General features: G+C 33.7%; 1 protein-coding gene across 3 annotated transcripts in view; it reads right to left on the bottom strand.

The window, feature by feature from the left end:
• Nucleotides 1–4,335: 4,335 nt before the first annotated feature.
• Nucleotides 4,336–18,263, bottom strand: part of LOC118181907 (uncharacterized) — a 117,296-nt gene continuing 103,368 nt past the window's right edge. For 2 of the 3 annotated variants that reach the window (XM_035351139.2, XM_035351141.2), the window contains exons 23-24: nucleotides 9,803–9,852; nucleotides 4,336–7,027 (exon numbers count right to left, since the gene is read on the bottom strand). In XM_035351139.2, the coding sequence (XP_035207030.1) occupies nucleotides 6,944–7,027; nucleotides 9,803–9,852 (134 nt within the window). In that variant the 3' untranslated portion in view covers nucleotides 4,336–6,943. The remainder of the gene's footprint in view (nucleotides 7,028–9,802; nucleotides 9,853–18,263) is intronic. The other variant, XM_035351140.2, reaches the window with a different exon arrangement.

Below are 18,263 nucleotides of genomic sequence, written 5' to 3'. Positions count from 1 at the left end.
TTGATGATGATGCTTTTTGAGGACATGAGATAAATTTGAAATGTAGATATTTCTCTTCTTTTTGCAGGTGTTCTTGATCAAAATCAAATTGAAAGTATTCAATGATGATGCACACCTCACATCATTTGAATATTCAAATCTATTTATTTCCCTCCTTTGTGTGTGTATGTTAAATAAAACCCTCCCTCCACTTCAAATAGAAATGTGAAACTATTAAGAGTATATTTACCTGCTTTTTCGAGTAGCATTGTTAATAATTTTGAAAAGAAGAATTCAAGGAATAAATATTTACCATTAATTTAAGTGACATGTAGATACAAATTTACAATGTCATTATTTAACACAATCTTCTTCTAATGTAAGACAAGATTATTCACCATAGTATGTTCAAAAAATGAAAATCTGTATTTAAATTAACATTCACTGTTTGACAATGCTAAAGAGTAACAATTTTTTATTGCACCTAATTACAGACATTGTTCAAAGAAATGAGACTGAAGTATCATTATTATGCAAACAAATTGTAAAACAAGACAAACCCTCCCCCCCCCAAAAAAAAAGGATTCTGTACGTACGGCTCTTTTTGACAGTTACAAGAAACTTGAAATAAGGACAGATACAAGTCCATCCACTAACAGGAAAAATGCTCATATAGATATATGCTCACATGGAAATAAGCCCACTGATTAATAAAATGTGTAGAAATATCCTTACAATCAATAATTAATCGATTTGAACATCGTACACCTACTTGAATTTTTCAAAGAAAAATTATTTAAATTACCAAAACATCTATGGTATATATAGATTTAGTTGCTATAAAAGATAACCAAATGGGCCATTTTGAATTAGGAAAAAGAGAGGAAGAAAGAAGAAAAATGAAGCAGAATATACAGCAAAAAATTACTGCAATTTTAATTGTTAAAAAAATAAAATAATAGTAAATATAAGTTACACATTTTATAATATAAACATTTAGAAGTAAAAGCAAATAGAAATAATTATTTTATTTAAATTACGTAAAATACCTTGTTATATATAAATCATGTATATTTCACATAAACTTTTAAGATATTTCTCTCGCCTTCATGGTGTGGTGGTCTGTATGCTGGGCGCATATTCCAGAGCTCCACGGTTAGATTCCCGACGAAGGCTTTGCTCATTTTTCACATCTCCTGCTTCCAAAATACCTGATGTCTCTACAAGCTTACTGAATATTAGCTAATGTAAATATCTAATTTTATCATCAATTTCATCATAGTTTCTTACGTGATTTGCGATTACCAAATGTAAGTTTTCATATTTTTTTTTAACTTTACTTCAGTACGCCCTGTATTTACAATAGCTAGTAATAAACGTCGACAGGCTAAATCTTTTCAGTCCATCAAACAAAAACCGCATAATAGGATGGCTACGATTAAATAATGAATTTAGTACCTTTTGAAAGCTTTCATAATGATTCCACACTTCGATTGGAATCTGTGGTCTTCTAGAACTTTTTTGGTTCCAAACTTAAATAACTACATTCAAACATCAATTTCTATAGATACACATCAAAAGTATGCAGAAGGGGGGGGAGAATGTCATACAGGGGGCAGTGGTACAAAATTTTACTATAGTTTTCATTCTTATATATACCGCCCCTGATAAGATTAATATGAGCAGTTGCCCAATATTTTTCAAATGATCAAATATTTTTTCTTTAAGAAATTCAAGTAGGTGTACGATCTTCAAATTGATTAATTATTGATTGATTAATGTAAAGGATATTTCTACATATTTTATTTATCAGTGTGCTTATTTCCATGTGAGTATTTTTCTGTGTGGGCCTTTTTCCTGTGAACATTATTACTGAGGGCTTTCTTTTCCCTAGAACCGAGTCCATCCCCATGGTATACAGTCTTCACAGACATCAATGGATATTTGGAATTAGTTACAGATGCAGCCAGTTAAAGAATTGAGAACTTGTGGGATTCTCTATCTCAGTTTTGAATTCCTTTATGATTCGATCAAAATTCTGTCTTTGAACATATATTCCAGTGTCCTATGCTTATGTGATTAAGTCCAGGGAATATGTATGCTATATCATGTGCTCGGTATCTTTCTTTGCTGTGTTCGACACTTCAGTTGTTCTATTTGGACAGCCATTGTGATCTATAAACACAAAGTATGGTCCATCTGCAACATGGAAAAGATGGATATACCCAGGAGAATTTCGATGCAGTACCCCTATGATAAAAAATGTAAAAAGTTCTGACATTGCACCTCTCACTTAATGGCTCCTTGGCTATTGCCATGAGTTTTCTAGATAAACAATGGTAAGTTTTTCTCTCCTCACTACCTGGTATCCAGAATCACTGTTGATGGCGAAGTGAAATTTACCATAAAAACATAAGTCTGCACCACTATTCCCAACTGCAACGAATATACTTCTACACCAATGTAATGATGATATGCTCATAGCACAATGCATACAACAGGTTTCCATGCACATTAGCCAGTTTAATTGCTGAGAAATGGTTCTCGCATATATGTAAGTATTGGTAGCTATCTGGCCAAGAATAATATGTCTGTGCCATGATAGCAACATATCAATACTTTTGAAGTTTGGGTTCTTCTATGGTCTACAGCAGCGGTTCTCAACCTTTTGACTAACATGAACCATCTACACAAAAATTGAAAAACTTTAGTACGACCATTACATTTTACAATAATTATTTTTCAGTTTCTTAATAGAAATATTTAAAAAATACCGTACAAAGTCCATAATCCGGACTCGTTGGGACTTCAGCGATTCCGGAATAAGTTTTTTTTTTTTTTTTTTTTTTTTTTTTTTTTTTTTTTTTTTTTTTTTTTTATTATTATTATTATTATTTTATTATAGATCATCAATTTAAATCTGGTAAGATGGCATGCAGAAATTATACAATTAAAAATATGAAACCGTAATTTATGAAATAAAGAGCAGTAAAGGGTATCAAATTTTACAAGCTTAATATTTATTTTTTTACTTTATTAAACATTTCTTTCAACGCACCCGTGCATAATGTATGTCCGTTCTCTATGTGCATGCATAAAGTTTGTGTCTTTGAAGTCTGGATTATGGATTTTGTACTGTATATATATATTTTACCATTTGCATTACATGTTGGCTATTTGTTTTAAATATGCACACAAAAAATAGATTAAAAATTGGTTACCATTTTAATTATCAAAATTTAAGTTATAATATTTAATTCTGAAATTTGGGCTTGTTTAAGAGAGATCAGTTTAATAATTTTAATTTTGTTCTGTGTCCCCCCCCCCCAAATACAGCATGGAAGAAAATTCTTGTTCACACAAATAGGTTGTGCAAAAAAGGAATAAAAATTGTATAGCTTTATTTTAAATTCTTTTTTTTTTTTTTTTTTTTTTTTCCAGTTCAGCTAAAAGTTATTCTTGAAATTTTCAGTTAGATTTCCATCGCAGAAAATTACTATCAATTGTTTTTTTTCTTCACGAGATTTTTTAATCATTAAAAATACTTTTTCACTTACTGTACCACTGGTTAAGAATCGCTGGTCTACAGCATATTTCTTTAAGTACAAAATAAAAATCTTCAACATGCCTGTTGCTGTGACAACTTGAATGACACTTCGCCCTACTTCAATGTAATATTGCTTGATCCTAATAGTATGCACTCAAATGGTGTCTTAGACATTTGGTAGTCAATACTTGATATCAGAAATGAAAATTTACAGTAATATTTTCAGAAATTATTTAGATGATTTTTCTCACATATTATTGATTGACCATGCAAGTACAGCTTAGAGATCTTGTTCTGCAGTGTCTCTACACTTACTTTTCCTGCTGCTGATAGAAATAAAGATTTGCACAAACCAGTTGTTCCTGGGTAAATTGTCAAGCAGTGTATTTATTGAATATTCAGTTATTTTCATATCAATGAACTGCCAGTAAAAAATATTAAACAGTACTTTATTTTTTATTCTATTGCTATATGTAATTGCATAGAAAGTCTGTTTAAGTTTAATCACTTCATATATATTCAACTTAATATTAATAGTGCCTAATATAACTTTTTATATGTATTATTGATCATTGATTTAGATTTTATTAATAAGGGCATTTCCAAGAAAGAGTATGACTGATTCATTGTTAAATTATTTGTATTTTGTAAATTAATAAAGGAATGTTTCTGTGAATTCATGTAATTTTTCTTTAAAATCTGATTTTGTTTCTGGATTAATGCTTTTTGATAACTCTTAAGAAATAATTTTGTAAACAAAAATAACATCCTGAAGAATTTTACAGATTTAATAAAACTGAAACACAGGATATAATTGAAATGTGACATTTATTGAAGAATGATTAGTACTTCAAATGCAATTCAATGAACTGAAGGAAAAAGTACAAAAATTAAAAGAGATCAGAGGCAAAGATTACATAGTTAGATTCACAGACTAGAAATATGAAATAAAATAAAAAGCTTTAAGCGGCTTGCTTTGCCAGTTTAGTTTTGTACTTCTTTTTTACATGTGAAACAAAATCCTTCCTCAAATTTTCCATTAAATACAAAAATATTTTGTATTCATAATCTTGTGTTAAAATTTATTCAAACATTTCCTCTTCTGCTGGAAAATATTCTTATTAAAAATTCTGATTTATTTTAGCATAATATATTCAATCTAATTACTTCAGGTATTTTTCATTTAATAAACAATATTTATGCATCTGAAAAATCAGTCAAGTACACTAAAATGCAACTCTGAAAACTTATAAAAAAAAAATTACATCAATAGATTTACTTTTCAGATGTTTTAAATTCAGTTCATAAAATTTTGAAATGTTTTTCTTAATCTAAGCATCTCTCAAATCTTATGAAATGCCATAAATAATAATATAAATATTTAGATTTAAAAATTCAATTTCTTTGATGAATTTATTATGTGTTACTAACTTCACAAATATATTTTTGCATATGATTGCTGATATCAGTTCAATTTTTTTAATAGAGCTCACAAAAGTTTCTGATTAATTGTTATGCAGTATTCCTAAACTAAACCTAAATGTTGATCCAGTACTGATTTACTTTTTAACATCATAAACTGTTATAATCAGGATTTTAGATAAAACAATATAATTAATTTTAAAGAAATATTTTGTCAAGTAATAAATTAAAATGAAAAAATATTTTTAAATTATACCTTTTTAAACTACTAATAATTAGAAATGTGCATAATATTAGTGATTATGCCAATTGCTGAATTTTTGAGAAATAAATGATAAATTTGCCTTGCTGCCATTTCATTTATGGCTTCAGAAATTTTGTTCAGATCTAATGGAATGCAACTACATAGAATTAAGAATTCCTGAATATAATCTAGAAATCAAATATAACTACAGTGACAGTCATCACAGAAAATATTAAAAATGATCTTCATACTACATATGATAATTGCTTATAAAAAAGCATGGACACTTGAATTTTTTAAAATGCATGTATCAATCAAAGAGGAAAAAGTTAAGTACATGTGTGCTCACTGCACATGCTAAATTTATCTAGATTTTGTTTATCAAAATACTTTTGTTTGTAGAAATTTCTTCTGCTCTATACTGAACAAATTATAAAAAATGTGTAGTTACAAAATAACAATTTAGGAACTGAATTTTCCCCTTTCCTTGATGAATATTAACTTTTCCATGGAAAAAGTCAAAAAATATTTAATTAGATGTTTTTTTTAATGTTTAACTGATATGGGATTGAGATATGCTTTTTAGATGAATATGCAGTTTCTTTAAATGATGGATAAAATTTACTATTCAAGTCACATTTCATTTTTTAAAATCTTTTTCTTAAGAGAAGGAAAAAGACTAAACCTGTAATTGTAATGCTGTCTTAAAAACAGGATATAAGTACTATGCTTATTTATGCTTTCAGTACTGCTTGCCATATATATCTTAACCATGTGCAAATGAACACACTAAATTAAAATCCTGCATTTTCCCAATATAATTATTTTGATGAAGAACTTTCAATGATAAAAATAATCCTACATGTTGAGATATGATAATTTTATAATATAAAATCAACTATGATTTAAAGGAACAATTTTAAAATATATTCATCTACATCTACCCATCATCAGGCTTTTGTGAAAAGGTTTTACAAGAATCCAATTTCACATTCTGCCAATGATAATGCAAAATGTTTCATCTTGTTGATGTTAAAGAAGAAAAATAATTATTACTCCAGGATTTCCTTCATTGGTAAACTGGATGGCACTTTAAAGTTAAAAATATAAAATAAAGCACATGCTAAAAAATTACTACTCAGTTTTGAGTATACAAATTATCAGTTTATACAGAACTAATTCTATTCATTGTCATTGATCCTCATATGTATTAATCCCATCCATTCTTTAAAAATAAAGCTTTTGCATATATGAAAATGAGTTACGTCCTAACAGGAAAACATATATACATGTCAAGACCTCCTCAAAATCAAAAACAGAAAACCAACACAATGCATGCTATTTTTTTTTTTTTTTTTTTTTTTTTTTTTTTCATAATGCCAACTAAGCATTTGATATACATAAGATGAAACTTCTGCTCCAGTACTACCAGAAAACTTAACCAATCTGCAGTATGAGTAGTAAGAGTAGTAGTAATAATATTGATGCACAGCCAGTTGCACAATACAGCAACCCGAAAAGCACATCTTATTTAAAAAGGACGCACAAAATATGCAGTGCCTTATTAAAAGTGCTACATTATTCGTCACCTCTCAGCAGCTTTACCCCTTTCGTGGTTTGGACGCATGTTGAGATGTTAATGCAGCATTTCTTTCTTCAGAAAGAGGGCTTTAAATAGCCAGTGAATGCCACTATTAATGACTGAAAGAATATGCATTTTCTTTTCTCCATCAAAAGATTCTCCACAGACTTCACTGTGTTGCACCATCTCGCCTTTGTTTTTGCTGTTCCAGCAGCCTCTCCAGGGGCGATGGTCCGGGTCCAGACCACAAAGACTGCAAAGAGAATTAGATGCAGAATTATACACAAAATTGATTTTTAATGAATTACAGCTAGAGGATGCAATATAGTTTTAAAAAAGATGAAAAAAAAAACCCACAAAAACCTTTTTTAAGCTACTCAAAGTACTAGAAATATTAGAAAACTGAAAATTCTTACCTGCCCCCTATTGTTTTTTAAACAATAATAAATAAAGTTATCTTAGACAGTAAGCATGAATTTAAAAATTTTAATAAAAGTAAATTTTTTAATCTTGAGCAAAAACTATGAAATTTATTTATTTATTGACCTAAAGAAGAAATATTTAACAAGTGAGAGGTCATTCAATGAGTTTATATCCATAATTTACATCATATTATTGCATTCTACAAGTTTGTGGATTTGGAGTAATTGACGATAACACTCAATGACGAATCAAAACACAATTCATTCTCCAGTGTTACTCAGAAGAGTTCTAAAAACATGTTTACAGCCATCAGAAAACTACAATAAACATGCTGAAAAAATGGACAACACGGCCTTCAGGCTACAATGTTGAAGACAGCTTCACGGCAAAGCACTAGCTCCTAACTCGGTTCAGTTGCTTGCTGAAGTCAAAACACTACTACGGAACTCAACATACACTACTACTCTGCGTACAAGCAGGGTATATATAGCTTTAACCTACCTTCAAGAACAATCCTGAGAAAACTCTCTAAGAATACCTTTTTGCAACAATATTTTATGTACTGCACTATTAAAAGGAGATGTATTATTATTTTTTAATGTTCACATGTTACTGCATTCCTATTACAGACATTTTAAATCTCATATGAATCCACAAATCTTCATTAACAAATGCATCAACATAAGAGGGGTGTTTTTAAAGTAGGGGCCATTTAAAAATAAAAACCAAATATATTTTCAGATCTTACATACATTTCTCTATTTTTCAACATAGTCGTCAAGTTCGTTTAAACACTTATCATACCTTAGAAGTAGATTTTGAATACCATCTTTATAGAAACTTGCCATCTGCTCTAATAACCAAGAGGTCACGGCCGTTTTCATGTCTTCGTCATCCTTGTAGTGGTTGTCACCAAGATGATGTTTGAGATAGCGAAAAAGATGAAAATTGCTCATTGCAAGTTCTGGGCTGTATGGAAGGAGGGTCCAAAACTTTCCAGCCAAGAGAGTCCAATAAAACTTGGTGCGAGCCCTTGCATTGTCGGAGTAGCAAAATTCTCTCTGTCAGCATGCAGTGTTTTTTGTTTGGAATCGCTTTGCGTAGCTTTCGCAGGGTTTGGCCGTCTGTAGGGTTTGCCATGCCTATCCCATAACATGAAAAGTATGATCTTGCTCTGAGACAGAGTCTGTTTGGCCTTGACTATTATAGGAGAGTGTGTGTCTCCACTCCATGCCCTTTTGCTTCCAATCGGGCATGACATGTTTTGTCTCCCGTTACGATCCGACTCAACATAGCATCACCTTCTTCGTTATAATAAGTCAAAAATTCAGTGAGTGAACATTCAAAAATCTTTTGGTTTTGTGGTCCTCTATTAGGAGTTTAGGGATTCAATGGAAGCACAGTTTCTTAAACCTTAACTTTTCAGAAACAATCTTGTACAGCACTGATCTAGACACTTCAAGAAATTCATTTGAAAGCGTGGTTACGGGTGAAGAATTTTTGCTTCAACTAAAACCATCATATCGTCTGTGATCACAGATGGCCGACCAAAGAGGGACTCATCATAGATGTTGTCACGGCCAGCTTTGAAGTCTCTGACCCACTTATGCACTTTGCCTTCACTCATGGCACTTCAGTAGCCCCGTAAATTTTACAAATCTGCCAGTGAATGTCTGTAGCAGACAGGTTTCTTGCCGACAAAAACTATCACTGACTGTACTTCGCTCAAGGCAGGCGATTCCATAATTTTGAACATTTCAAAGACACAGAATAGACCAGCAGTTCTCAACCTTTTGACTAACGCATACCATCTAAACAAAAATTGAAAACCTGTAATGCCACCATTACAAAGTACTACTACCACCACCCTTCTTGAACAAAGCTCAGACTGCATAAATTTACGATTGTTAGAGAAAAAACTCAATCAGGATGTTGGGGTTTTAATTTTTAATTTGATAGTTGAAAATACTCTGCCTCTTTGCATAATACCTATTTTTCTCTTGCGTACCACTGGTTAAGAACCCTTGGAATAGACCATATAAGTTACCTACACAGCTGCAACTGAGCACAGTTGTTTCCAAGGGTTACTGGGACATGACACAAGCACTTGTGGTGTGTGCGCCACGTATTAGTGTGTACAATAAAATGACCCTTACTTAAAAAACACACTGTATATTTTACTATACATTAACATATTTACTTTATTTGTGTGATTGTGAAATACACTGAGAGCAGAATTACATGTATTCCTTCCTTCATGGATTAATATACATTCATGACAGACAATAACTGGAAAATGTAAGTGGAATCTTGAAATGTTTCTCTTTTATTACATTTACAAAATACTTCGACAGATAATGTGGTATTTTTACACTAGTTTATCAAAAATTATACTATACAAGATTTTTTTTTTTTAATTTCATCAAAATTTTAATAAAAAAATTACTGTGAATTAATTATTCTCTTTATATTTGTACATAAAAAACACTAGTATTTTTATATGGAATTAAAATTCCCTATGAAAAATTGGAAAAAGAAGCTATTGATTTTTCTGGTTTAAATATTTACACAAATGCAAACAGCAATATTTGTTATATAAAATTACCTGTATTCTAGACTGCATAAAAACAGGATCTATGTTGTTATGTTGACCTGCTTGAATTAAAAAATAGCATATTAGAAATGTAAAGAATAAGTATCTATATATATTCATATACTAGAAAAAATTTGATTAATATATATATAACATGATATTTAGACTAAACTGACAACTTTTAAATAAGTGAATATGTTGCATTCAAAAATTTCTCATATTAAACACATAAGAAGAACTTGCTTAATTTGAATTTGGCAATTAATCTTCCAACATTTAACACAGTTCTAACACATTTTAGAATGCTGTTTTCTAGTTTTTCTTACAACACCTAAATTTTCTCTAAATCTCATCTATAGCATAAAAGTGCTGACTCTATGCTGACATCTGTAGTATAAAAGTTGAATTTGAATTTAAACAGGAGAAAGGCCATATGGAGGAAAATCTTAAAGCAAGAAGCAATTTAACATATCTTGCATGGGAAATGGCTAAATTAGTTTTGTGCAGATTGGTAATCGAATGCAGGAAATGATTAAAGTTGTTTTGTGTGAAGCGGTAATCGAGTGTGGGAAACGACTAAAATTCTATTGTGTGAACTGGTAATCGAGTGCAGGCAACAACAAAAGTCAATTTCTATGAATTATTGGTAGATTACTGTTACTGATAGCCTTTTGTAATGCTTTTACAATAAGGTCGGGTCACATGAGCACTAGGTTCATGACTGTACATTTCAATGTTAAAACATGCATTGCAAAAATGCATTTCTATGAATACACTTTGCTCATGTTATTATGCTATGATGAATGTAGCATCTGACACAAGCTTCAAGCTATGCATTGAAATATGGGAAGTTGAGCAGCAGGTGCACTCTATACAACCAGCAATTTTGCCAAGCATACTCGTACGTTGTCCACAAGTATCTCTGCATAATTGAACTTCATCGTTAGGGGCATCGATTTGATGCTCGTGTGTCCCCAGCCTTATTTGAACTTTTTTATACAGTAAATTCCTAAGGATGGAAAATAATAAAATGGAATGTTTTGATGAAGAATTGTGCACAGATCTATCAAAATTGCATCTGTGCAATACTTGTCATAACTACATGTAGAAAATAAATTCTTCAGCTATCTCTTCTAATTTAAAAGTTTTTGAAAATGCAATTCTAAAATTATGTAATCAAATTAAAAAAAATGTAGAACTTTTTTTTAATAAAAAAATATTGCTAGTTTTGCACTTATTTATAGAAGCTTCCCATGTCTTGATGGATATTTTTGTCAAATTATTCTGATGTATCGCATTCCGTTGCAATCTATTACTGTTCTTAATCTTTTTTTAAATTATAATTTAATGTACTGCCATATCAAATAGAAAAGAAATATGCCAGTTTGAAATTTAAAATAGAATTGAAGAAAAAAAAAAAAAAAGAAGAAGAAGAAGAAGAACTTTGAAGTTAATCAGACAGTTTCCCACCTTCAAGAGCAAGGTGAGCATGAATCTAGCAAAATCTATCAAGAAAAATAATACTGAAATGTGAAAAGCTAAGAGATTAGAATTCTGCAAGCATTTCAAAGGACTGGGTCTTAATTAATGTGATTAACTAGAAGGATAACTCTCTGTGAATACAAAAAAACTTGGAAATCCTATTCATCAACAGATTAAGCTTTATGGATAATATTTGCAGAAACAAAGTCAAAATTATGATCAAGCATGTAATAATGATTAGCTATCAAAGATTTTTTTACCTCTCCTTTTTGAACATAAGATTTGGTCTCCTTGATGTGAAATACTAATGCTTAAGAAACGTAAACCTTATGTTCAACATGTAGAATTAAATAAATCTTGATAGCTACTAGCTACTTGATAGCTACATTGTTTACATTACCACTGGCTTACCATCAAAAAGATCAAATGACATTGATTCCGATCCAGCCCTTTGTAATGCTTTTAGAACTGCCTTAGTTAGTTAGTTCTTCATAGTTCATTACTATTTTCCTTGATATAGAATAGTATAGTACAAAGTCCGAAATACGGACTTGTCGGGACTTCAGCGATTCCAGATTTGGGATTTTTCCGAATATTAGATCATCAGTTAAAAACTTCCAAGATGGTATGTAGAAATTACAAAATAAAAATATGAACTGGTGATTTATGAAATAATGAAGCATTTATGATCTAAAGAAGTGGTGCCCAACCTTGTGCTCGCCAGCCCGATAAGGTACTATGAACAAAAAATATTTAAAAAATTACCATTCATTTATATTTCTTAATTGTTAAAACATGGTAAGCATTTATAGTCATAACAGATACCTTGCAAGATTTATAAAATAATTAATTGCTGACTGATGAACTCCGATAGCGAACATGGACTCTTATTGCTTCATTCCGATGTTAGATAGCTTCTACAGGGAAAAAGTACTTCAACGATTTGTAGAACTTCTTTTGCCAATAAAGCAGTTTTTGGAACCCGGAAATGAAGGTTATAAAGAATTGGACGATAATAATTGGTTTTCCAATGTGTATTTTCTCACGGATATAACAGCTAAACTGAACAAACTGAACGATGATCTCCAGAGAAAAGAAAAAAAACCCTTTTTCAATTGACTGGGACTGTAACTGCTTTTCAGATAAAATTAAATTTGTGGATAAATCAGATGAAAGAAAAAAATTTCACCCACTTTCAGAATTTATCAAGGCATATTGTTACGTTATTTTCTTCCTACACGTTCGTATGGGGTTCGTATGAATTTGGAGTGAATAACGACGACATTTGATGAAGTACCGAAACACACCTTATTGGCCAGTATTGTCAGGACAGCTCCAAAACATGTTTTACAGTTGTCAATGAACTACTATAAACACGCTGACACTGTCAGCGACACAGCCTTCAGGTTATCAGGCTATCACAGAGACAGCTTCACGGCAAAGCACTAGAGCACAGCTCCTGACTCTGCTTGGTTGTTCTCGGAACTCCACGTATTCTCGAGACTCTCCATGCTGCAACTCGCGGTGCACTCGATGACACACAGAGCACAGCTCCTGACTCTTCGGTTCATTCGTTCCTGGAGCTCAACACGCTCTCTCGACAATGCACTAACCGCGATACACTATAAGACTCTTTCGGTGCACTCGACGACCCACTTGGCACTCGCTGCCCAGCTGCCAACTTGATCAACTCTGCAGGGATTGACTTGCTAGGCAAGACACCAACTTGATACTAACTAATTTGCACTCTGACGAGGCACACTCTTTATCAGCACACTAGGCAAGACACTCACTCTCGCACTCTATGCGAGGCACACACACTGACAGCAGACCAGCAGGCTTTATATAGCTTTCGGCTTGTGTCGGAGGACATTCTGGGTTAAATCGGTAAAAATTTGTTCCAGAAGGTTCTCTATCCGTCCATGGCACATTGCCAATTTTGCCGCCAAATGGACGATTTCTCATCAAATGTGGCAACCCTGCCTTCCCTGACATTTTATGGCAACCCTAAAACTGCTTTGCAGGGAAGCTATCTCACCGCGCCTGTACATTTTGTAACAATATTAATAACCACAAGGCAACTGAAAAAGAGAAATACTCGGAAAACCTAAATGCACAGAAAAATAATTTTGAACTCCACTTCTCTGATTTCCATAAAGTTCAACCAATATTATTATTTATCTCAAACCCATTTGCTGAAATTAATATTTCAGATGTATCACATACGATTGGAAATATGTTTACCGAAAATGCTGACGTTTTGGAAATGTGCTCGCGATAGACCAAAGTTTGGGCAACACTGATCTTGGTAACAAAATTTACAAAAAATAGCCTTAATATTTATTTGTTTATGTTATTAACCCTTTGCGGCACAGACTGTCCGGTCTGGACACACCTAAAAATTTCCTTCTGTACACACAGAAAAATTGAATGAAAAAGGATTTATAGGTTACTATAGGTTACCTCTAAACCTTCTTTATTTATAGTAGATGGCAGCTCAACATAAACCAGTCCATATATTTTAGCCATGTTTAGTTTTTTAAGACCCTCATTTTTCAAAGAAATCTTCCAGATTATTTTTAGGGTATAAAAGGAATTGTTTGAAAAGAAATTTATGTTATTTTTTTTTACTATATGCTAATCTCCTTATTGTACATTAGTTTTAAATTTTTAAATTGAAATCTTGCCTAAAATCAAACGGCGAACCCTAGGTGTGCCCAGACAGGGCTCACCAATAATCTAGGACAACTGAGAGTCTGTATTCTTTGTTTCTCCATATTTCATCGGTCAGTTCATTGACAACAATGCTCGTTTCAGCACTCTTTTTGAAGCTCTATTCAATCAGCATGCCCACTTTGGGCACACCCACAGAATTAAAAGATAAGTGCTATCTTCACAAAATTTTACTTGTGTACTCCTCTAGGCCTAATTAGATTGCCTATATATATTATATATATATATATATCTATAATAATAAAAGCAAGTGTAAGTCTGTCTGTCTGTCTGTCTGACCGAGCTCTCCAGCCAAATCTATGGCACGCAGGGACCTGGAATTTTTTATACGGAAGCACAAAGGGGCTGGCCACCAGACCTCGAAGCCCGATTTTCGATTTTTGAATTAGAAAAATTTTAAAAAAATTATTTATAATTAATTAATCACGGTTTTTTTGACTCACTGATATTATTATTTGTTTTCAAATAACGTTCGATTGTAACAATTGATTTCTTTATTCTAGCGTTAGTTTGCTGTTTTGACGACACATTAAATCGATTAATTACAATTCATTTCTTTTTTGTAGCTTTAGTTTGCTGTTTTCATGACACATTAATTTCTTTTTTTTTTTTCAGAATTGCACTTTATAAACTTTTTGTTTCTTAATTAATATTATCATGGTTTTTTGACTCACTGATCGTGTTGCTATTATTTATTTTCAAATAACGTTCGATTATAACAATTGATTTCTTTATTGTAGCGTTTTCTTCAGTTTTTGTAATCATTCTTCTGTTGGTTGCTTAACTTTTGCTTTTCAGATTTTAGAAGAAATATGCCGCAGCCACCTCGAAAAAAGAAATGTTTGGAAAATAAAAATCGACAAGAGAGCGATACCCTCGCCAGTTCTTGAAAGAGACGCAGACGGGACAAGACGGATATCCACTGTATCATCATAGAAGCCCTGCAGATGGAGGTTTTACAGCAAGCATCAATCTACGAGGATCAGAAGTTTCGGTGGACAATGCCTGGATTGTTCCTTACTGTCCACTACTATCCAAAATTTTTAACGCACATATCAACGTTGAGTACTGCAATTCTGTCAAGTCCATAAAGTATGTATGCAAGTATGTCAATAAAGGATCCGACATGGCTGTATTTGATGTCACCAGTGGAGCCAATGAACTGAATGAAATTCATCAATATGAGATGGGAAGATACATTAGCAGCAATGAAGCAGTGTGGAGAATACTCAACTTTCCAATCCACGAACGTCATCCCACAGTCGTTCATCTAAGCGTCCACCTTGAAAATGGCCAGAGAGTGTACTTCACTGAAGAAAATGCTGCTGAACGGGTCCAGGCACCCCAGGAAACAACGCTCACATCTTTCTTCAAGCTGTGCACCCAAGATAACTTTGCTCGCAATTTACTTTACAACCAAATTCCAAAGTACTACACATGGAACAGCAGGAACAAGAGTTGGAACCGCTGTAAACAAGGACAAATTGTTCCAGAAGAAACAGGAATCCGGTCTACTGATGCTCTTGGCCGTGTCTACACCGTCCATCCCAACAACTCCGAATGCTTCCACCTTCGCCTATTACTACATGAAGTTAGAGGTCCAACATCATTCACGGATTTGAGAACCGTTCAAGGAAGAGTCTGCAACACTTTCAAAGAGGCCTGCCAACTTCAAGGACTTCTGGAGAATGACGAACACTGGAACACGGCGTTAGAAGAAGCAGCTGCATCTCGATCACCCAAGATGATGCGTAATCTGTTTGCTGTAATGCTTCAAACGTGCTCCATGTCGGGCCCTGAACAGTTATGGATGAACCACAGGGAGAACCTGTCTGAAGACATACTGCATCAAGCAAGGATCCAGCAGCAGAATATGGACCTGGACTACAATGACGACATCTTTAACAGAGCCCTAATCTACATTGAGAACAAGATAATATCTCTAGGAGGATTGAACCTGAAAAGCTTTGGACTTCCCCAACCTAACAGAAACAGCGATTCTGCCATTTCCAGTGAAGTAATTAGAGAACGAAGTTATAACATGGATGTGCTCGCAGCTTATATACAGGAGAATGAGCCTAAATTGGTCCAAGATCAAAAAGAAGCCTTTGACAAGATTACTAGAGCAGTTTTTGATAGGCAAAGGGGTATATTCTTTTTGGATGCTCCAGGCGGAACCGGGAAGACGTTTCTTATCAACCTTATTTTGGCAAAGGTGTGGCACAGAAATGAGATTGCCCTGGCTGTCGCTTCATCCGGCATTGCTGCTACACTCTTGACAGGTGGTAGGACTGCTCACTCGGCGTTCAAGTTACCCTTAAATCTGACAAGCACAGAGACTCCAACGTGTAACATCCCAAGGAATTCAGGAAAGGCAAAGGTTCTACAGGATTGCAAGCTCATCGTTTGGGACGAGTGTACCATGTCCCACAAAGCCGCATTCGAAGCATTAGATGTCACCATGAAAGACCTCAGACGGAACAATGACAGAATGGGAGGCGTTGTAATGGTTTTGGCAGGCGATTTTCGACAGACGCTACCAGTTATTCCGCGTGGAACGAGGGCAGATGAAATGCAGGCCTGCATAAAATCTTCTTACATCTGGAATGGCATTCAAACACTTGGATTATCGACTAACATGCGAGTTCATCTCAACGGTGATCCCTCTGCCCAGCAGTTTGCAGATAATCTACTGAAACTAGGAAATGGAGCCCTTACTTCAGAAAATGAAGATGGATATGTAGCGATGCAAGGCATTGGAAGGATTGTGACTACTGAAGAAGAACTGAAAGAGGCTGTGTTTCCGAATGTGATTCACCACTTCACTGATCATGCATGGCTGTGCGAAAGAGCAATTCTTGCCCCAACAAACGAAGCCGTCAGTGTTATCAACAAGGAACTTTTACAGAACTTACCCGGAACTCTTCATATTTACAAATCTATAGACACGACATGCAATATTGACGAGGCTGTCAACTATACGACAGAGTTTCTCAACAAATTACAGCCACCTGGAGTACCCTCCCACATATTGGACTTGAAGGTTGGAGCACCGATAATTCTCCTCAGGAATCTGGATCCGCCTGCACTTTGCAATGGAACAAGACTTTCTATCAAGAAACTGATGCCAAATATTATAGAAGCCACCATCATGACCGGACATCTGCAGGCGAAGATGTGTTTATTTCAAGAATTCCTATAATCCCTTCCGATCTCCAGTTTCAGTTTAAGCGTCTACAATTCCCTGTTCGTTTGAGTTTCGCGATGAGCATTAATAAGGCACAAGGACAATCTCTCAAAGTTGTAGGGCTCGACCTCCGTAAGCCGTGTTTCTCCCATGGTCAACTGTACGTGGGTTGTTCAAGAGTTGGTAATGCCGATAATCTACACATCTTAGCTCCGAATGGAAGAACATTAAATATAGTTTATCCCGAGGCTCTCTAACGAAAAGGACAATCTAACGAAAAATTATTGCCACTCTCCACTCTCCCAAACTAACTCTGACTATCATGCTTTAAATAGTGATGTTATTGTTTAGTGCTCTCTTGAGAGCATGAGCAATAATCCGAATGGTGCTGCCGTACCAACAGACATTAATCGGTCAGGGGCTCTTGCGACCCCAGCCCGAGCTCCACAAACATACACAAACACTCTCCTCTTCTAATTCATTGTCATCTAAATTTAACTTACACTTAAATTAAAAATTTAATTGGTTCTTAACTCCAAATTTCCTGTAAGCAGGATGTTTTATTTCATCCATGTTTTCGTTACTTTTTATTTTTTCTGTACTGTACTCTCTATCTTTCCCTTTCAACTCTTTCCTATCTTTGATTTTGAATTTTTTATGTTTACTTTTCTTTATACTTCAGACCAATGATTATAACCACATGACTACGGTTTCCTAGCATGTGCTAATATGAGGTCTGTTCTCATTTAAACTAATTTTTTAACAGATGGCTCATGGTTAGGATATATTGTTCCTTTTTATCGACGGGGAATGTTGTGTGGGGGGGGGGGAAGAGAGAGAGACAGTCTACATGTCCTACACTACTATTCCTGCGCTATTCACTTATCTGCATTTTCTAAATGCACGGGCAACGCCGGGCGGGTACAGCTAGTATATATATATTTTAAATCAAAACTCCAACTTTAAAAGGTAGCGTGCCGGAAAGGGTTAAACATTTCTGTCAATGTAAGTTATTTAAGCTGCTTTTTTTGTGTTAATACTTAATTCTGTAGACAATTCAGTTACAAAGGT

The sequence above is a fragment of the Stegodyphus dumicola genome, chromosome 8 (genome assembly GCF_044657685.1).
Source record: "Stegodyphus dumicola isolate Sdum_Otavi_A_Nest chromosome 8, ASM4465768v1".
NCBI classification, from domain to species: Eukaryota; Metazoa; Arthropoda; class Arachnida; order Araneae; family Eresidae; genus Stegodyphus; species Stegodyphus dumicola.
This window is presented reverse-complemented; position numbering and strand designations above follow the sequence as displayed.